Here is a 21,770-nt window from a genome sequence, read left to right on the forward strand (position 1 = left end):
GCCCACGAGCCAGGGCTTGGCGCAGGTCTCGCAGAAGAAGTCCACCAAGGGCATTTTCTGGCCGCGGGGGGGGGCACCGGGCCTCCCCGCTGCCACCACCCTAAGGGTGCCGGGGGGGGGGTCACAACCCCCCCCCCACCCCCCCCCCCCTATAAAATTTCTCCCCCCCCCCCCCCCCCTACTGCCCTTTAACGGCCTGGGGCTGCTTCAGGGCTCGGGGGGGGTCGTGGGCATGGTGGGTGCCGGGGGGGGGCAGCAGAGCCCCCCCCCTGGGGCAGGAGGGCACCGCCAGTGCCCCCCCCCCACCCCCCCCCCCGGTGCTGCAGACGCCGGGGGGGGGCCCGGTCACATCGCTGCCCCCCCCCCCCCCCCCCCCTCCAAGGCCTTGCAATTTCTCCCCCCCCCCCCTTATAGGGGGTGCTGGGGGGGTCAGTGGGGACCCCCCAAAGCCATCGGGGGGGGGTGAGGAATGGAGGGGGGGGGGTCAGAAATTTGGGGGGGGGGGGTAGAAATTGAAGGGGGGGGTTAGGAATGGAAGGGGGGGGTCAAGGAGGATGGGGGGGGAATGGGGGGGGGGATGGGAGGTGATGGGCAAAAGGGGGGGGCCGGGGGGGGGGACAAAAATAGGGGGGGGGGTCAAAAAATCGGGGGGGGGGGACACACAAAAAATCGGATGGGGGGGGGGGGGGAAGGAAAGGGAGGGGGGGGGGATGCGGGAGAGGCCAGCAGGGACGCAGAGGATGCTATGGGATGCTATGGGGGTGGGGGGGGGGGGCCGGGGGGGGGGCCAGGACGGGGTCCGGGGGGGGACCGGGGGGGGGTCCGGGGGGGTCCGGGGGGGTCCGAGGGGGGGGGGTCCCGGCGGGTCCCGGTGGCCGATGTGGGGCTGCGGGCGGGGTCCTGACGCCCTGCGCGGGGCTGCGGGTGCTCGGCCACGCTCCTCCCCCCCCCCCACCCCACGCCCCCCCCCCCCCCCCGGCCCCTCCCTCCTGCGTGTCCCCCCCCCACGCTGTGTCCCCCCCCCCCCCCCCATCCTTGTGTCCCCCCCCCCCCCCACGGTCACGGCCACGCTGCGGTGTAATGGGGGGGGGTGGGGGGGGGGGGTAGGGATGGGCCCCCCCCCCCCCCCAACCATGGATAGGGGGGTGTAAGGGGGTGGGGGGGGGTAAAATGGGGGGGGTAAGATGGGGGGGGTAAAATGGGGGGGGCTATGAAATGGGGGGGTCCTATAAAATGGGGGGGGTCCTATAAAATGATGGGGGGGCTAGAAAATGGGGGGGGGCGCTGTAATATGGGGGGGTTTAAAATGGGGGGAGCTATAAGATGGGGGGGTTATGAAATGGGGGGGTCCTATAAAAAAAGGGGGGTCCTATAAAATGGGGGGGTCCTATAAAATGGGGGGTTCCTATAATATGGGGGGGTCCTATAATATGGGGGGGGGTGCTATAAAGTGGGGGGCCCTATAAAATGGGGGAGGGCTAAAAAATGGGGGGGTCCTAAAAAATGGGGGGGCTGTAAAAGGGGGGGGTCCTATAAAATGGGGGGTCCTATAATATTAAGGGGTCTTATAAAATGGGGGGGGCTACAAAATGGGGGGCTGTAAAAGGGGTGGTCCTATAAAATGGGGGGGGCTATAAAATGGGGGGGGTCCTATAATATGGGGGGGCCCTATAAAGTGGGGGGTCCTATAAGATGGGGAGGGCTAAAAAATGGGGGGGTCCTATAATATGGGGGGGGTCCTAAAAATGGGGGGGCTGTTAAAAGGGGGGTGGTCCTATAAAATGGGGGGGGGGAAACTGACCCCAAAGCCCCGTCGCTGTCCCCAAAGTCCCATCCCTGTCCCCAAAGCCCTGTCCCTGACCCCAAAGCCACGTCCCTGTCCCCAAAGCCCCGTCCCTGACCCCAAAACCTTGTCCCTGTCCCCAAAGCCCTGTCCTTGTCCCCAAAGTCCCATCCCTGTCCCCAAAGCCCTGTCCCTGTCCCCACAGCGGTGCTGGGGACCCGTCCCCCACGGCACAACGGGGGTCTTGTCCCCGTCCCTGTCCCCATACGGAGCAGGGTCCCGTCCCCGTCCCCATAGCAGCTGTGTCCCATTTGTGTCCCCAAGGCGGCGCCAGGTTCCTGTCCCTGTCCCTGTCCCCATAAAGGTGACAGGTTCCTGTCCCCAACCCCATGGCGGTGCCACGGCCCCATCCCTGTCCCCATTCCCGTCCCTATGGCGGAGCCACGTCCCCATCCCTGTCCCCATGACGGAGCCATGTCCCCATATACGTCCCCATGACAGAACTGTCCCCATCCCTGTCCCCATCCCTGTCCCCATCCCTGTCCCTATGGCAGAAACATCTCCATGATGGAGCTGTCCCCAACCCCTGACCCCCATATCGGAGCAGGGCCCTGTCCCTGTCCCCATGGTGGAGCCATGTCCCCATGATAGAGCCATGTCCCCATCCCTGTCCCCATCCCTGTCCCCATGACAGAGCTGTCCCCATCCATGTCCCTACGGCGGAGCCATGTCCCCAGATGTGTCCCCATGACGGCGCCGTCCCTATCCCCGTCCCCATCCCTGTCCTCATGACGGAGCCATGTCCCCATGGTGGAACCATGTCCCCAAATGTGTCCCCATGACGGAGCTGTCCCCATGACGGAGCCATGACCCCATCCACATGGTGGAGCTGTCCCCATCCCTGTCCCCTGATGGAGCCACGTCCCTATGATGTCCCCATGTCCCCATGATATCCCCATGGTGTCTCGGTGTCCCCAGGATGTCCCCACGATGTCCCCATGTCCCCATGATGTCCGCATGATGTCCCCATGTCCCCCATGGTGTCCCCATGATGTCCCCATGGTGTCCCTGTGTCCCCATGGTGTCCCCATATCCCCATGTCCCCATGATGTCCCCATGGCCCCATGGTGTCCCCATGATGTCCCCACGGTGTCCCCGTGTCCCCATGTCCCCATGATGGAGCTGTCTCCATTCCTGTCCCCACGATGTCCCCATGTCCCCACGGCGTCCCCGTGTCCCTATGGTGTCCCCATGTCCCCATGGTGTCCCCACGATGTCCCCCTGGTGTGCCCATGTCCCCATGGTGTCCCCATATCCCCATAGTGTCCCCATGTCCCCGTATCCCCATGATGTCCCCATGTCCCCATGGTGTCGCCATGTTGTCCTCATGTCCCCATGATGTCCCCATGTCCCCATATCCCCACGGCGTCCCCATGTCCCCATATCCCCACGGCGTCCCCATGTCCCCATGATGTCCCCATGTCCCCACGGTGTCCCCATATCCCCATAGTGTCCCCGTGTCCCTATATCCCCATGATGTCCCCGTGTCCCCATGATGTCCCCATGATGTCCCCATGTCCCCATGATGAAGCTGTCTCCATTCCTGTCCCCATGATGTCCCTGTGTTCCCATGATGTCCCCATGATGTCCCCATGTCCCCACGGCGTCCCCGTGTCCCTATGGTGTCCCCATGTCCCCATGGTGTCCCCACGATGTCCCTGTGTCCCCACGATGTCCCCATGGTGTCCCCATGTCCCCACGGTGTCCCCATATCCCCATAGTGTCCCCATGTCCCCATATCCCCATGATGTCTCCGTATCCCCACGGCGTCCCCATGTCCCCCTGATGTCCCCATGTCCCCACGGTGTCCCCACGACGTCCCCGTGTCCCCGCACCTTGTTGGAGGCCATCTCGCTGACGGAGCGGTGCGGCTGCACGGCCTCCAGCTGGTCCAGGCACCAGTCCAGCTCCTCCAGCGTCTCCATGGCCAGCTGCTCGTACGTCTCCTCTGCGGGGCCGCCGCGTCAGGGGGCGCGGGGGGACCCCACGGGACCCCCACGGGACCCCCAGGGGACGGGGAGAGGGGACCCCGAGGGGACGGGGTGAGGGGATCCCATGGGGACAGGGAGAGGGGACCCTGAGGGGATGGGAAGAGGGGACCCCATGGGGATGGGGGGAAAGGGGACGGGGCGAGGGGACCCCATGGGGACAGAGTGAGGGGACCCCATGGGGATGGGAAGAGGGGACCTCATGGGGAGGGGGGGAAGGGGATGGGAAGAGGGGACCCCATGGGGATGGGGATGGGGAGAGGGGACCCCGAGGGGACGGGGGGAAAGGGACGGGGCGAGGGGACCCCATGGGGACGGGGTGAGAGGACCCCATGGGGATGGGGAGAGGGGACCCCATGGGGGTGGGGGGAAGGGGATGGGGTGGGGGGACCCCAAGGGGATGGGAAAAGGGGGCTACAGGGGGCCATGGGGTGAGGGGACCCCATGGGGATGGGGACAAGGGGGCTACAGGGACCCCATTAGGATGGGGACATTTGGGGGGGGTTAAAAGGACCCCAAGGGGATGGGGACATTTGGGGGGGGTTAAAAGGACCCCAAGGGGATGGGGACATTTGGGGGGGGTACAAGGACCCCATGGGGACAGGGATCGGGACATTTGGGGGGGTTACAGGGACCCCATTAGGATGGGGACATTTGGGGGGGGGTACGAGGACCCCATGGGGATGGGGACATTTGGGGGGGAGGTTACAGGGACCCCATGGGGACAGGGATGGGGACATTTATTTGGGGGGGGTTACGGGGACCCCAAGGGGATGGGGACAGGGATGGGGTCCACCATCCTGTGCCTCAGTTTCCCCAGCAAGCCCCCCCCCAAAAATTAACCCCTTCAGCCCCGAGGACCCCCCCCTAAAAAAAAATTAACCCCTACAGCCCCAAACTGCCCCCCCCCCCCCCCCCCAAAAAATTAACCCCTTCAGCGCCAACCTGAGAGCGTGGCCTTGCAGACAGCGGGGGGCTGGGAGCCAACAGGCGACCTCCTGGGGGGGGGGGGGGGGGAAGAGATTGGTTTTTTTTTGGGGGGGGGGCACAGCCCTGTCCCCCCCCCACATCAGGGTGGGATTCGGGGGGGGGTCACTCACTTGCTGGCCGTGGGGGTGGGCACATTGGCGAGGATGGAGAAGTTGTTGCGGACGCTGCGGAGGCTCGCCAGCACCTGGGGGGGGGGGCACAATAAGGGGGGGGGGGCACAAAAATGGGGGGGGGGGGCACAATGAGGGGGGGTCAGACACAGTGGGAGGGACCCCAGCCCCAAATAGCGCCCGCAGCCCAAGCAGTGGGATTCACCCTGCCCCCCCCCCCAAACAGTTTTAGGGTTTGGGGTGGGGGGGTCCCAACCCTTTTTAGGGTTTGGGGAGGGGGGGTCCCAACCCTGCTGTGCCCCCCCCCCTTGTCCCCGTCCCCCCTACCTGGGCGAAGGGGGTGACAATCAGGTCCTCGGCGTGGCTGCAAGAGAGATGGGGGTCAGCGGGGGGGGGGGACACGGGGGGGGGGGGGACAAGTGGGGGGCTCGGGGGGGGGGACCCTGAGATGGGGGGAGCAGTTGGGGGGGGGTCTATGGCGTGTAGGGTGATGGGGGGGTCACTGTGTAAGGGGACATTGGGGGGGGTCCTTGGGACGTGTAGGGGGACATGGGGGGGGCACTGGGATGTGTAGGGGGACAGTGGGGGGGTCACTGTGACATGGGGGGGGGACAGTGGGGTGGTCCCACTGTCAGGGGGACACTGGGGGGGTATAGGGTGGCAGTGGGGGGGTCACTGGGACGTGTAGGGGGACATTGGGGGGGTGTAGGGTGATGGGGGGGTCACTGGGATGTGTAAGGTGGCAGTGGGGGGGTCACTGGGACATGTAGGGGACCGTGGGGGTGGGGGGGCACGTATGGGGACAGTGCAGGGGGTTCCCTGGGGTATGGGGTCAGAGAGGGGGGGGTCCCCATCACACGTGGGGTGACGGTGACACGGAGGGGACAGCGCGGGGTCACTGGCGCCTGTATGGGGTCAGCGGGGTGGGGGGGGCAGGACAAAAAGGGGGGGGGCAGGACAAGGAGCGGGGGGGTCATCGGGACACACAGGGGGTCCCGGAGCCACTTATGGGGCCGGCGGGGTTGTGGGGCGGCAAGGGGGCCCTATGGGATGCATAAAGGGGGCGGCGAGGGGTCCTTGAGGTGGGGGGGGGGGATTTTGGGGTTTCGGGGGGGTCTGGGGGGTCCCGGGGGGGGGACACTCACGCCTCGCTGGCGATGGAGGAGTTGCGGGACATGCTTTTGGGGGAGGCGTCGTAGTCGCTGTCGGAGCGGTAGAGGAAGGACTCGCGGCGCTGCCCGGGGGGCACCCCTGGGTGCAGCACCAGCCCCGGGCTGGCCTGGGGGGACAGGGGGCTGCGGGCGGGGGAGGCGCCATTCTCCACCTCGAAGCTGCGGGGACACCGAGGGGACACGGGGAGGAGGGTCAGCGGACAGGCCCCGATCCCGAAACGTGGCCACAGCCAGGCCCCGATCCCGAAACGTGGCCACAGCCAGGCCCCGATCCCGAAATGTGGCCACAGCCAGGCCCTGACCCCAAAATGTGGCCACAGCCAGGCCCCGATCCTGAAACGTGGCCACAGCCAGGCCCTGACCCCAAAATGTGGTCCCAGCCAGGCCCCAACCCCAAAACGTGGCCCCAACCCGGCCCTGACCCTAAAATGTGGCCACAGCCAGGCCCCGATCCCAAAACGTGGCCACAGCCAGGCCCTGACCCCAAAATGTGGCCACAGCCCAGCCCTGACCCCGAAACATGGCCCCAACCCGGCCCTGACCCCAAAACGTGGCCACAGCCAGGCCCCAACCTTAAAATGTGGCCCCAACCTGGCCCCGATCCCAAAACATGGCCCCAACCCGGCCCTGACCCTAAAATGTGGCCCCAGCCAGGCCCCAGCCCTAAAATGTGGCCCCAACCTTGCCCTGACCCCAAAACGTGGCCCCAGCCCAGCCCTGACCCTAAAATGTGGCCACAGCCCGGCCCCGACCCCAAAACGTGGCCCCAAACCTAAATTGTGGCCACAGCCCGGCCCCACTGCTTGGGTCCCCATCCCAGTCCCCATCCCTGTTCCCGTCCCCATTCCGTCCCCATCCCTGTCTCCATCCCATGTCCCTACCCCTGTCCCCATGTCATCCCTGTCCCCGTTCCTTGTCCTCATCCCCATTCTGTCCCCATCCTGTCCCCATCCCCATTTGTGTCCCCGTCCCTGTCCCATGTCCCCATCCCTGGCCCTATTTGTGTCCCTGGCCCCATCCCTGGCCCCATCCTGTCCCCATTTGTGTCCCCATCCCCGTCCCATGTCCCCATTATGGCCCTATTTGTGTCCCCACCCTGTCCCCATTCCCATCCCTGCAGACCCCAAATCGAGCTTGGTGCCATGCCATGGGTGCCGGTGACACCCATGGGTGCCCCCCCCTGGGTGCCGGTGACACCCTATGGGTGCTGGTGACACCCCATAAGTGACACCCCCCGGGTGTTGGTGACACCCCACGGCTGCCAGTGACACCCATGGGTGCTGGTGACACCCCATAAGCGACACCCCACGAGTGCCAGTGACACCCATGGGTGCTGGTGACACCCCACGGGTGCTGGTGACACCCCACAGCTACCAGTGACACCCCTGGGTGCCCCCCCACGGATGCCAGCGCCACCCCACAAGTGCCACCCCACGGGTGCCACCCCACGGGTGCTGCCACCCCCCCACGGGTGCCGGTGACACCCATGGGTGCCCCCCCACGGGTGCCGGCGCCGCCGCCCCCCCTCCCCTATCGGTGTCACCGACATCACCTTGGGGGGGGGCACGGGGGGGGGTCCTGCTGCGACACGGGGACCCTTGGGTGCAGCAGCACCCATGGGTGGCGACGGGGATCGGGGTCCCCTATAGGGTCACAGGGTGTGGGGGGGCGCACGGGACCCCCCCCGCGGTGCCACCAACCCACGGGCCCCCCCTTCCCGCCCCCCCCAGCCCCTTATGGGGCCCCCCCGGGCATCGCGCCCCCCGGCCCCATTTCCGTGTCCCCCCCCCTCGGTGTTGTCACCAAGGGGGGGGGTTCCCCGGTGTCCCCTCCCCCTCCAACCGTCGCCCACTTCCCCCTGGAGCGCGGAAGGAACCCGGCGGCCCGCCCCCCCCCCCCCCCCCCCAATGTTATTGTAGGGTCGCCATAAAAACAAAGCGCCCCAAAGGCTGACGAGTGCCGGGGGGGGGGTCACAAAAAGATCTCCCCCCCCCCCAATATATGGCCACGGGGGGGGGGGGCGGCGCCGTCCCATAAAAGAGCCGGGGGGGGGCTCCGTGTCCTGCCCCCCCCCCCCCCCGCCCCGCACGGCCGCTGCTTCCCCTCCTAACAGCGGGGGGGGGGGCCCTGTGCCCCCCCCCAAAATGGGGTATGGGGGGGTCCTGCCCCCCCTTTATGGACATAGGGTGCCCCCCCCCGAGGTTTTGGTGGCCACCAGCCCCCACCCCACAGCTCCGTGCCCCCCCCCTTCCCATAAGGGACACCGGGATTTGTCCCCCCCCCACCTTATGGTGACACTGGGGGGGGCCACGGGGATTTGGGGGCAGCGGGGGGGGGGGCCGTGCCCTGCTCCCTGCAATGGGGGGGGGCAAAATGGGGTCGGGGGGGGGAAATGGGGTTATGGGGGGGCAAATAGGGTTATGGGGGGGCAAAATGGGGTTGGGGGGGTAAAATGGGGCTGGGGGGGGAAATGAGGTTATGGGGGGGCGAATAGGGTTATGGGGGGGGAAGTGGGGTTATGGGGGGGCAAAATGGGGTTGGGGGGGAAAATGGGTTATGGGGGGGGAAATGGGTTATGGGGGGGAAATAGGGTTGGGGGCAAATAGGGTTGGGGGGGCAAAATAGGGTTATGGGGGGGGGAAATAGGGTTATGGGGGAACAAAATGGGGTCGGGGGGGGTCAAAACGGGGTCCTGGGGGGGGTGAAATGGGGTCACGGGGGGGGGGGGGGTGAAAAACGGGGTTATAGGGCAGGCACCAACTGGGGCATGGGGGGGGCAAAACGGGGCCGGGGGGGGCAAAAAGAGGTCCCGGGGGGACAAAACGGGGTCCGGGGGGGGGGTCAAAAAGGGGGGTGGCGGGTGTGGGGGGGTGGTAATGGGGTCCCGGGGGGGGGTCCCGGTACCTGCCCCGCAGCCGGCGGTGCCGCTCCTGGATGCTGCGGTTGAGGCGGAGGCGCTGCAGGAAACCGGGGGAGCCCCCGGGGGAGGCGAGGGGGGGGGACACCGGCCCCCCCCCGGGTCCTAAAGGGCCCCCCCCGGCTCCCGTGGGGCCCCCCCCGTCCTCCAAACGCAGTTCGGGGACCCGGGGCCGGCCCCGGCCCCGCCGCTCCCGGGCCATGGCTGCGGGCAGGGAACGGGGTGAGAGAGCGCCGGGGGGGGGGGGGGCCGGGGGGGGAGCCGGGTACGCCCCCCCCCCCCCCCCGAAAGGACACGCCCCCCGCCTCGAGGACACGCCCCCCGCCTCGAGGACACGCCCCCTCCCAAAATGGCCACGCCCCCCCGGCCCCAAAAATCTCGGCCCCGCGGCGGTGCCGGCGCTGTAGGGGATGTGCGGGGGGGGGGGGGGTGACCCCCACCCTGTCCCTGTCCCCGTCCCGGGTCCCTGTCCCCATTACGGGTCCCTGTCCCCGTCCCTGTCCCTATCCCATGACCCCATCCCATATTTCCTGTCCCCATTCCAAGTCCCTGTCCCGTGTCCCCGTCCCGATCCCATACATCCCCATCCTCATCCCATATTCCCTGTCCCCATTATGAGTCCCTGTCCCCATCCTGTGTCCTGTCCCCATCCCATATTCCCTGTCCCCATCCTGTGTCCCCGTCCCATCCCAGATTCCCCCTCCCATCTTCCTTGTCCCCATTACAAGTCCCTGTCCCCATCCCATGACCCCATCCCATATTTCCTGTCCCCATCCTGTGTCCCTGTCCCCATTACGGGTCCCTGTCCCCGTCCCTGTCCCTATCCCATGACCCCATCCCATATTTCCTGTCCCCATCCCATGTCCCTGTCCCCGTCCCGTGTCCCCATCCCACCCCATCCATCCCCATCCTCATCCCATAGTCCCTGTCCCCATTATGTGTCCCTGTCCCCATCCCATATTCCCTGTCCCCATCCTGTGTCCCCATCCCATCCCAGATTCCCCCTCCCATCTTCCTTGTCCCCATTACAAGTCCCTGTCCCCATCCCATGTCCCTGTCCCCCTCCTGTGTCCCCATCCCATATTTCCTGTCCCCATCCCATGTCCCTGTCCCCATCCCATGTCCCCCTCCCCATCCCATATTCCCTACCCCATGTCCTTGTCCCCATCCCGTGTTCCTGCCCCCATCCCATGTCCTCATCCCATATTCCCTGTCCCTGTCCCATGACCCCATCCCCTGTCCCCATGCCCATTCCAAGTCCCCATCCTCCCCACACCCCAAAACCTCCCCGCGCCCCACAGCCTCCCTCTACCCCCAACCCCCCCCCCATCACACCAGGATCCAGGATGGGGCTACAAGACCCCAGCCCCCCAGTAAGACCCCAGCCCCCCCAGGAAGACCCCAGACCTCCCAGTAAGACCCCAGCCCCCCCACTAAGACCCTAGCCCCCCAGTAAGACCCCAGACCTCCCAGTAAGACCCCAGCCCCCCAGGAGGACCCCAGCCCCCCAGGAAGACCCCAGACCTCCCAGGAAGACCCCATCCCCCCAGTAAGACCCCAGACCTCCCAGTAAGACCCTAACCCCCAGTAAGACCCCAGCCCCCCCCAGGAAGACCCCAGCCCCCCAGTAAGACCCTAGCCCCCCCAGTAAGACCCCAGCCCCCCCAGTAAGACCCTAGCCCCCCAGGAAGACCCCAGCCCCCCCACTAAGACCCCAGCCCCCCCATTAAGACCCTACCCCCCCCAGTAAGACCCCAGCCCCCCAGTAAGACCCTAACCCCCCAGTAAGACCCCAGCCCCCCAGTAAGACCGTAGCCCTCCCAGTAAGACCCCAGCCCCCCCAGTAAGACCCCAACCCCCCCAGGAGGACCCCAGCCCCCCCACTAAGACCCTAACCCCCCAGTAAGACCCCAGTAAGATCCTAGCCCCCCAGTAAGACCCCAGCCCCACAGTAAGACCCCAGCCCCCCCAGTAAGACCCCAGCCCCCAGTAAGACCCCAGACCCCCCAGTAAGACCCCAGCCCCCAGTAAGACCCCAGACCCCCCAGTAAGACCCCAGACCCCCAGCAAGACCCTAGCCCCCCCCATAAGACCCCAGCCCCCCAGGAAGACCCCAGCCCCACAGTAAGACCCCAGCCCCCCCAGTAAGACCCCAGCCCCCCCACTAAGACCCTAACCCCCCAGTAAGACCCCAGCCCCCCAGGAGGACCCCAGCCCCCCCGGTAAGAACCCAGCCCCCCCAGTAAGACCCCAACCCCCCCAGTAAGACCCCAGCCCCCCCAGGAAGACCCCCCCCCGGCCTCCCACAGGACCTCAGCCCCACCGACACCCCCATCCCCATTGGGGGGGGGCTCTCGGGGGTCCCCATTTCCCCGCCGGTGGGCGGTGGGCGACGCCGGGTGACGCCGGGGGGGGGCCGCGCAGCAGCCGCCGGCTGACTCACCGCCGGCAAATTTAGCAACCGGCGCTCTCGGGGGGGGGGGCTAAATTGGGGGGGGGGGAGGCACCGAACGTCTCCGAACCCAAGCACCGGACCCCAAAGCACCTCCGGGGATGGGGACACGGGGTCTGTGACCCCCCCTCCCCAAAAAGGCCACGGTGTCCCCGGTGTCCCCGGGATGGGGAGGAGGCTGTGCCCCCCCCCCCCCCCCCCCCCCCCCGGGGTTGTTTGTGCCTGGGTTGGCTGCAAGGGGAAAATTTGGAGGTGGTGAAAGGTGGGGGGGCACGGCTGCTCCGCGTCCCGGCCCCATACCCGGCCCTGTCCCTGTCCCTGTCCCTGTCCCTGTCCCTGTCCCTGTCCCTGTTCCTGACCCCGTCACCAAGGGGGTGTTGAGAAGGAAAGGGAGTGAAGGAATGGGAGGGGGGGGGGGGGATGGGGACAGAAATGGGATGGGGACAGAAAGGGGATGGGGACAGAAAGGGGATGGGGACAGAAAGGGGATGGGGACACAAATGGGATGGGGATAGGGACACAAATGGGATGGGGACAGAAATGGGATGGGAATGGGGACAGAAATGGGATGGGGACAGAAATGGGATGGGGACACAAATGGGATGGGGATGGGGACACTAATGGGATGGGAATGGGGACAGAATTGGGATGGGGACAGAAATGGGATGGGGATGGGGACAGAAATGGGATGGGGACAGAAATGGGATGGGGATGGGGACAGAAATGGGATGGGGACAAAAATGGGACGGGGACGCAAATGGGATGAGGACACTAATGGGATAGGGATGGGGACGCAAATGGGATGGGGACAGAAATGGGATGGGGATAGAAATAGGATGGGGACAGAAATGGGATGGGGACACAAATGGTATAGGGACAGAAATGGGATGGGGATGGGGACAGAAATGGGATTGGGGACACAAATGGGATGAGGTTGAAGACACAAATTGAATGGGGTCACAAAAGGGATGGGGACACGAATGGGATAGGGATGGGGACACAAATAGGGTAGGGACACAAATGGGACGGGGACACAAATGGGTTGAGGACACAAATGGGGTGGGGATAGAAATAGGATGGGGACACAAATGGGATTGGGACACAAATGGGATGGTGACACAAATGGGATGGGGATGGGGACAGAAATAGGATAGGGACACAAATGGGATGGGGACACAAATGGGATGAGGATAGGGATGCAAATGGGTTGGAAACACAACTGGGATGGGGACGTAAATGGGATGGGGATGGGGACAGAAATGGGATAGGGACACAAATGGGATGGGGACACGAATGGGATGGGGACACGAATGGGATGGGGATGGGGACACGAATAGGATAGGGACACAAATGGGATGGGGACACAAATGGGTTGGGGACACAAATGGGATGGGGATGGGGACACAAATGGGATGGGGATGGGGACACAAATGGGATGGGAATGGGGACAGAAATGGGATGGGGACACAGATGGGATGGGACGGGACTGGAAAGGAACTGGGAACGGAGAGAGATGGGACGGAGCCAAGGCACAAACAGGGCCGAGCACAGGGCCAGGACGGTTTGGGGCCGGGACGGGCACGGGGCCGGGATGGACACGGGGACGAGGACGGGCACGGGGACGGGACGAGCATGGGGACAGCCACCCCAGCGGGGCCCCCGCCGTGCGGTGCCGCAATCCCGTCCCGTCCCGGGGGCGTCCCTGCTATTTCCAGCAGCCGCGCGCGTGTGCTCGGCCCGCCCGCCGGCGCGGGATTTTCTAGTAAACGGGGAAATTATCCGGGAGCTTAAAACCGACGTGAATCACTTTTAATGGGCGCAGGTGACTCATCGGGCTCGAAAAAGATTACGGCACACAATAAATGCCGGCGGGGCTTTTATCGGCCGGGGAGCGGCGCGGCCCCGCGGAGGTGCGAGAGCTCGGTGGTTATTTGATTATTTTTTTCCTAAAAGGAAAGGAATTAAGGCAGGAGGAATTAATTACGGTGAGGGCTGCGGGAGCCCACGGAAGGCGGCGGAGCTCGGGGCATGGTGGGGGGGGGTTGGGGTCCGGCCAGCGGGGGCGGGAGGTTTCGGAAAAGGTTTCGGAAAAGGTTTCGGAAAAGGTTTCGGGAGAGGTTTCGGGGAAGGTTTTGGAAAGGGATTGAGAAAAGGTTTCGGAAAAGGCTCCGGGAGCCGGCGGTGGCCGGATCCTTCCCGAATACCGGAGCCGCCGGGGGGGGGAGAAGAAACCCCAGCAGAGCCGGTCGCCCAAGCGGCCCCATTGTTTTGCCCTAATTCAATTAATTGCTCCAGGAAGGGACCGGCCAAGGTTTGAGCCGGTTCCTCCCGGCGGGGCCGGAGCCGGTGGCCCCGCACCGGGGCCGGGGCTCGGCGCCCCCCAAATCCGCCGCCCCCGCGCCCACCCGGCGAGGGGAAGCTCCTCGGCGCGGCGCCCTGGCCCCAATTAGAAGAGCGAAGGAAGAGGAGGGAAGAAGGAGCCCGAACCATCTGCTGCGCTTCGTTTGCATAAATTATCTCCCCCTAATGAAGCCGGAGGTGCCGCTCGCCCGGAAGAGCGAGGCGCCGCGCGCTCCCGCCGCGTTACTACGAGGCACCAGCCGTCGATTCACAAGTTGTTTGCTCGCCCCCCCAAAAAAACAAAATTCCTTCCAGCTGCCGGGAACAGCCAGACCCGGCGCCAGATGGCTCCCGGGGGGGGGAGACAGGGAACGGGACCCCCCCTCTGCCAGCACCCACGGGGAACGGCGCCGCGGTTGCGGGTCGGGGACCCTCCGTTGGGTGCCCGCGGCCGGTTCCGCTCAGAGCGGGTTCGCCCCAAAAGGGTGGGGGGTTACCGGGGGGGTTCCGAGCCCCTCGGGTTGCGGGGGGTCCAGGTTTTTTGGGGATGGGGTCCCGGGGATGGGTCCCCCATCCCCAAAGCCTCGCGGGGGTCCCCACGGCTCCGCGTCACCGGAGGCGTCGAGGGGGCCGGCGGCGGCGTCCCGCTCCCCGCGGCCCCGCCGTCGCCCGCACCTACCGCCTGCCGGTGCCGGGGGGTCCGTGGGAGGAAGAGCAGGAGGAGGAGGAGGAGGAGGAAGGCCAGGACATGCGAGATTTGCGCAGCCCGGGTCGGTCACCGGTGTCCACGGCGTCCGCCCGCTCCATGGGCCGCGGCGGCGGCCGCTCGGTGTCGGAGAAGCCGCGGTGCCGGATGCGGATGGGGGTCCGGGGCTGGCGCCAGAGGTGCTGGGGGGGCTTCAAGGTTGCCGACCCCTCCCGGGGCACCGGCAACGACAGCGAGAGGCTTTTCCGAGCTCCCGCCGCCCCCTCCATCCCCCCGGCACCGGGGCGCACCGGCGGCGGCTCCGTTTTGCGCGCCCCCCCCCCCCCCCCTTCCACCCCCTCCGCTCCCCGTTCCCCCGGTTCCTAACGATGCGCGGCGGCGGTGGCGGCGGGGGGGGGAGCCGAGGGGGCTCTACCCGGTTCCGGGCTCCGCATGGCCCCCGGGAACCGACGGGGAAGACCCCCGGGGAGGCGCCTGCCGCCGCTGCCGGTGCCGGTGCCGCTGCCGCCGCCGGTGCCGCCGCCTCTGCGCGCCCGCCTCGGCGCCTCCCCCCGCCCCGGCGCAGCCTCCGGTTCTTCCCCCCCCCACCTCCGCCCCCCTCCCGTCGGGAACTGCCCCCCCCCCCCCAACCCGGGTACAAGGGGGGAACCCCCCCCCGGTAATGGGATCCCCTCTGGGATCCGTCGCATCCCCCCCCGCGCCCCCAAATGGGGACCCCTCGCCATGGGATCCCCCCCTCAGTGGGGGCTCCCCTCTCAGTGGGGGCTCCCCCCGGTTGGGGAAACCCCCCCCCCGCCGATACCAAGGCAAAACAAGGTGCCCCCCCCCCCCATAATTCGGGGACCTCCCCCAAAAGTACCGCAGGGCGCCCCCCCTTAGGGGAAAAACGGCGCTGCTGGGAGCCCCCCAGCACCCCCTGGGGGCACCACGGGCAGGGTGGGGGCACCCCCATGCGCCCCCCCCCCCCCCAAAAAAAAAAATCCCCCTATCACAACACATTGCGCCCCCCCCCCCCAGGGGATGCACCCCCAGCACCGCGCTCCAGGCACCCCCCCATGGAGGGGTGGGGGGGGGGTCGGGATGAAAATTGGGGGGGGGGTCCGGGGGGGGGGGGCTGAGCTGGGTGGTGGGAGGGCAGCGGGCGGGAGCACACCCTGGAAATTTCGGCGGATGATTCATTGCAGCGGGGGGGGGGGGCGAGGGGGGGGCACCCGGCTCCCCGCTGCAGCCCCGGCCGGGGCCGCATCCAGCCCGCGAGGGAAGCGGCACCGAGGGGCTGGGGGCGCGGGGACACGGCGGGGACACGGCGGGGACACGGCGGGGACACGGCGGGGACACGGGGCCAGGACCCTCGCTGCAGCCCCGCGGCGGTGCCGGTGGCGGCGGGTCCAGAGCTGGTGGTGCCCAGCGGGGCCACGGCCCCAGGGTGGCACTGTGCCCGTCCCCAGACGCTTGTCCCCATCCCCCCAAATTGTCCCCATCCCCAAAAATCGTCCTTATCCCCCCAAATTGTCCCCATCCCCAAAACATTGTCCCCATCCCCCCAAATTGTCCCCATCCCCAAAAAATTGTCCCCATGACCCGATGCTTGGCCTTATCCTGGGTGCTGTCCCCATCCCCAGCACCGTCCCCATCCTGGCTCCGGTCCTGTCCCTGTCCCTGTCCCTGTCCCTGTCCCTGTCCCACGTCTCATCATCCCTGGCCATTTGTCCCCATCCCTGTCCCCATCCCCATCCCGGATTGTCCCCACGCCAGGCACCATCCTTGTCCCCAGCACCATCCTGGTCCTGTCCCAGGCACTTGTCACCCTCTCAAGCTCCTTGTCCCCATCCTGTCCCTGTCCCTGTCCCCATCCTGTCCCTATCCCCACACACAGCCCCCATCCCCACCACTGCCCCCACCCCAAGCACTTCCCCCATTTAGGAACTCGCCCCCATCCCCTTGTTATCCCCTCACCATCTCCCCCCATGCCCCCCCCAGGACATCTCCCCCCCCCAAAACGCCCCCGTCCCTACCTGTGGGGCTCGGCCTGGGTGACGGCGATGCGGGGGGGCACGCGCAGCGGCAGCGAGGTGGGTCGGGGCAGCTCGGGGGAGCGCGCCCGCTCCGGGGGCTTCCAGGGGGGCACCAAGAGGCCGGCCGAGGGGCGACGGCGCCCACGCCGCAGCTCGGCCCCCAGCATGGCCGGGGGGGGCGCGGGGTGGCTGCGGGACCCCGGTTCCGGAGACTCCGGGGGGGGCTGTGGGTAAGGGGCAGGGGGTGTCAGGGGGCACGCACGGCACGGTATGGCACGGCATGGTGTGGTACAGCATGGTATGGCACGGCACGGCACGGCATGGCACGGCACGTTATGGCACGGCACAGTACGGCATGGCATGGCACGGCATGGCACGTTATGGCATGGCACAGCATGGCACGACATGGCACGGCATGGCACGGCATGGCACAGCATGGCACGGCATGGCACGTTATGGCATGGCACAGCATGGCACGACATGGCACGGCATGGCACGGCATGGCACAGCATGGCACGGCATGGCACGGCATGGCACGGCATGGCATGGCACAGCCAAGGAGTATAGCACAGCATGAGATAATGCAACACGGCATGGCACGGCACGGTATGGCACGGCACGGCCAGGGAGATTCACATGGCACGGCACGGCACGGCACAGCCAGGGACCCTCGCGTGGCATGGCACAGCATGGAATGGCACGGTATGGCTTGGCATGGTTTGGCACAGCACGGCGTGGCATGGCACAGCATGGCACGGCGTGGCACAGCACAGCATGGCACAGCACAGAATGCCACGACACAGCATGGAATGGCACAGAATGGCACGGAATGGCATGGTGCAGGGCATGGCACAGCATGGAACAGCACGGCGTGATCCGGCACGGCATGGCCAAGAAATCTGGCATGGCACGGCGCAATACGGCACGGCACGGCACACGGCCAGGCATCCCTACACGGCATGGCATGGTACGGCACGGCACAGCACGGCTTGGCATGGCACGGCACAGCATGGCACACCGCCAGGCATCCTTACACGGCACGGCACGGCACAACCTGGCACGGCACGGCACGATGCCGCACGGCACGGTGTAGCACACGGCCAGGCATCCCTACACGGCATGGCACGGCACAGCACGGCACGGCACATGGCCAGGCATCTCTACATGGCACGGCACGGCATGGCACAACCTGGCATGGCACAGCACGGCACAGCTCGCCATGGCACAGCATGGCACATGGCCAGGCATCACGGCACGGCATGGCACGGCACGGCATGGCACGGCACGGCATGGCACGGCACATGGCCAGGCATCCTTACTTGGCACGGCACGGCGCAACCTGGCATGGCACGGCATGATACGGCACGGCACGGCACACGGCCAGGCATCTCTACATGGCACGGCACTGCATGGCACAACCTGGCACGGCATGGCACGGCACGGCATGGCACATGGCCAGGCATCCCTACACGGCACGGCACAGCATGGCACAACCTGGCACGGCACGGCACAGCATGGCACATGGCCAGGCATCACGGCACGGCACAACCTGGCACGGCACGGCACACGGCCAGGCATCCCTACACGGCATGGCACGGCACGGCACGGCACGGCATGGCACAACCTGGCACGGCACGGCACGGCACATGGCCATCACCCCTTACACGGCACGGCACCCCCGCAGCGCCCCCTCCAGCACCCCCCCTCCCCAAAGACCCGGGGGGCCGCGCCGCAGCAGCGTGCCCCCGCGGGCTGCCCCTAACGAAGCGCTTCATTAGGCTGGGAACTCTGGGGAGGGGGCATTAACCCAGCCTGGCTGCCCCCCCCCTCCCTAAATACCCCCCCCGTGCCCCCCCCCTCCCTAAATACCCCCCCCTGTGCCCCTCCCCATCCCAAAATACCCCCCCTTTGTGCCCCCCCCAGCCCCGCTCACCTCCTCCTGGGGGGCGCCCGGGCTCTTCTCCATGCACCCACCCTGCTCAGGGCGCGGGGGCCATGGGGGGGGACCCGGGGGGCTCGGCCGCCTGCGGGAGAGAGCGGCGGCGGTGAGACCACGCAGCCCCCCCCCGGTGCCCCCCCCAAATTCCCCATCCGCTTGCCGGGGGCACTATGGGGTAGGGGGGGGCTGCAAGCAAGCTACAAGCAAGCGCCCCCCCCCTCACCGCCAGCGGATCGGGGCTGGGGGCGTTGGGGACCCCCGCGTCTTCGCAAGCGGGGTTGCCAAGGGAACGCCGGCATCGGCACGGCACCGGCGGCAGGCCCCATAGGACCCGCATCAGGCCCTATAACCCCGGCATCAGGCCCTGTAACACCGGACTCGTGCCCCATAGCACCGGAATCAGGCCCCATAGCACCGGCATCGTGCCCCACGGCACCGGTACAGCGTTGGCACGGCGCCCCATGGCACAGCGCCCCGTGGCACGGCACCCCAATGCCCGGCACCCCAATGCCCGGCACCCCGTGGCCCCGCTCCTGCCGGTCCCGTTTCCCCTCCTGCGGCAGCGTTTCTCCCCGCCGCCGGGATCCCTTCCCGCGGCCCTGCCGCATCGCTTCCCGCGGCACCGGCACCGCTCCCGTGGGATCCCCCTGCCTATGGATCCCCCTGCCTATGGGGTCCCCATTCCTATGGGTCCCCCTTCCTATGGGGTCCCCTTTCCCATGGGCCCCCCCTTCCTATAGGATCCCCATTCCTATGGATCCCCCTTCCTATGGGATCCCCCTGCCTATGGATCCCCCTTCCTATGGGATCCCCTTTCCTATGGATCCCCCTTCCTATGGGGTCCCCTTTCCCATGGGCCCCCCCTTCCTATAGGATCCCCATTCCTATGGGGACCCCTTCCTATAGGATCCCCATTCCTATGGATCCCCTTTCCTATGGGGTTCCCTTTCCTATGGATCCCCCTTCCTATGGATTCCCATTCCTATGGGATCCCCCTCCCTATGGTTCCCCCTTCCTATGGATCCCCGTTTCTATCGGATCCCCTTTCCTATGGATTCCCATTCCTATAGGACCCCCTTTCCTATGGGACCCCATTCCTATAGGACCCCCTTTCCTATGGGACCCCATTCCTATAGGACCCCCCCCTTCTTATGGGACCCGCTTCCTATGGATCCCCCTTCCTATTGGATCCCCCTTCCTATGGGATCCCCTTTCCTATGGATCCCCATCACTATAGATCCCCTTTCCTACAGGACCCCACTTCCTACGGGACCCCTTTTCTCCTCGGATCCCCTTTCCTATAGGATCCCTTCCCGTGGGATCCGTTTCCCTGGGATCCTTTCCCGTGGGATCCCTTCCCGCAGCCCCGGCCTCGCTCCCGGTGGTGCCGGTGGGGCGGGCACGAAGCTCAGCCCCTTGCGTCCCCCCCCCCACCCCGTAGCCAGCACCGGGAGGCACCGGGAGGCACCGGGACCGGTGATTTTAGTTTTTTTTAGGTTTTTTTTATATTTTTTTAGGGTTTTTTATATTTTTTTAGGGTTTTTTATTTTTTTTTAGGGCGGGGGGGGGGGGGCTGCGGGTGCCGCGCACCGGTGCCACCGGGGACACCCCCAGCGGTGCCATCCCCCGGCTCCCCAAAACCCCCCCGGTTCTCCCCCCACCCCCCCGGTGCCCGGTCACCGGAGCCCCAAATCCCATCCTCAGCCCCCCCCCCGGCCCCCCCCACACCTCCTCCCGGTCCTGGGCTCCCCCATCCCGGTGCCCCCCCCCGGTACCTCGGCGGCTCCCGGTGCGGCGGCGCTGCCCGGCATCCACCTGCCGGTGTTTACGGCGGAGCGCGGGGGCGGCGGGGGACGGAGGGAGGGAGGGGGGGGGGGTCCCGCCTTCCCCACCCCCCCCCCCCAACCCCTCACCCCCCTCCCCGGTCCCGGTCCCGGTCCCGGTCCCGGTCCCGGTGCCACCGGAGCCGCCCGGGCGCAGCGCGGGGCCGGCGGAAACGCGGCGGGAGCGGCTCCGGGAGGGACCACGTGGGCAACGGGAGCCCCCCCCCGGTAATGGGAAACCCCGGTAATGGGGTCCCTTCGGTAACGGGAAGCTCCCGGTAACGGGAATCTCCCGGTAATGGGGTCCCTTCGGTAATGGGAACCCGGTAATGGGAGCCCCTCGGTAACGGGAATCTCTGGTAATGGGGTCCTCCCGGTAATAGGGTCCCCCCGGTAACGGGAACCTTCCGGTAACGGGAACCCCCCGGTAATGGGATGCCCCGGTAATGGGGTCCCCCTGGTAACGGGAACTTCTGGTAACGGGGTCCTCCCGGTAATGGGAACTTCCCGGTAACGGGAACCCCCCGGTAATGGGGTCCCCCCGGTAATGGGAACCCGGTAATGGGAGCCCCTCGGTAACGGGAATCTCTGGTAACGGGATCCTCCCGGTAATGGGGTCCCCCCGGTAACGGGAACCCCCCGGTAATGGGGTCCTCCCGTTAACGGGAACATCCCGGTAATGGGGTCCCTTCTGTAATGGGAACCTCCCGGTAACGGGAACCCCTTGGTAATGGGGTCCCTTCAGTAACGGGAATCTCTGGTAATGGGGTCCTCCTGGTAACGGGAACCTCCCGCTAACAGGAAACCCCGGTAATGGGGTCCCCCCGGTAACGGGACCCTCTGGTAATGGGGTTCTCCTGGTACCAGGATCCTCCCAGTAACGGGATCATCCAGGTAGTGGGAACCTCCCGGTAACGGGAACCCAGTAACGGGGTCCCCCCGGTAACGGGAACATCCTGGTAACGGGGTCCCCTTGGTACCAAGATCCTCCCAGTAACGGGAACCTCCCGGTAATGGGAACCCAGTAATGGGGTCTCCTCAGTAATGGAATCCCCCCAGTAACGGGAACCTTCCAGTAACGGGAACTCCTGGTAATGGGGTCCCCCGGTAACGGATCCCCCTGGTAACGGGAACTCCCCGGTAACAGAATCCCCCCGGTAACGGGAACCTCCCAGTAACGGGATCCCTCCAGTAATGGGGTCCCCCCAGTAACGGGAACCCAGTAATGGGATCCCCCGGTAATGGGAACCCCGGTAACGGGATCTTCCCAGTAACAGGACCCCAGTAACGGGAACCCCATTAACGGGAACCTCCCGGTAACGGGAATCCCGGCAATGGGATCCCCCCGGTAATGGGGCCCCCGGTAATGGGACAGCCCCCTGACCCCATACCAGTCCCCCCCGGTGTCACCGGTGCCCTTAGAGCGCTGGCACCGTGGCCCCCATGTCCCCATAACCCCATAACCCCATGTCCCC

At 66.6% G+C, this 21,770-nt stretch overlaps 2 protein-coding genes across 2 annotated transcripts in view; one reads left to right on the top strand and one right to left on the bottom strand.

Moving 5' to 3' along the window:
* The window catches only part of KEAP1 (kelch like ECH associated protein 1), a gene marked incomplete at its 3' end in the record, with an annotated part of 3,187 nt that extends 1,042 nt beyond the window's left edge, over positions 1-2,145 (top strand). The window contains exon 2 of the mRNA XM_084501608.1: positions 2,108-2,145. Coding sequence (XP_084357734.1) covers positions 2,108-2,145 — 38 coding nt within the window. The remainder of the gene's footprint in view (positions 1-2,107) is intronic.
* A 68-nt stretch (positions 2,146-2,213) lies between these two features.
* Positions 2,214-20,375, bottom strand: LOC311425665 (3',5'-cyclic-AMP phosphodiesterase 4B-like; the record flags this gene model as incomplete). Its single annotated transcript, XM_084501609.1, has 9 exons — positions 20,248-20,375; positions 18,467-18,557; positions 16,534-16,757; positions 6,077-6,262; positions 5,259-5,295; positions 4,932-5,005; positions 4,777-4,829; positions 3,647-3,791; positions 2,214-2,328 (listed from the first exon to the last, which is right to left on the bottom strand). Exons 2-9 carry the CDS (start codon positions 18,497-18,499, stop codon positions 2,214-2,216), a joined length of 867 nt encoding a protein of 288 aa, XP_084357735.1. The 5' UTR covers positions 18,500-18,557; positions 20,248-20,375.
* Positions 20,376-21,770: the final 1,395 nt, after the last annotated feature.

This window comes from Aythya ferina (assembly GCF_964211825.1).
Source record: "Aythya ferina genome assembly, chromosome: 33".
In the NCBI taxonomy this organism is placed as follows: domain Eukaryota; kingdom Metazoa; phylum Chordata; class Aves; order Anseriformes; family Anatidae; genus Aythya; species Aythya ferina.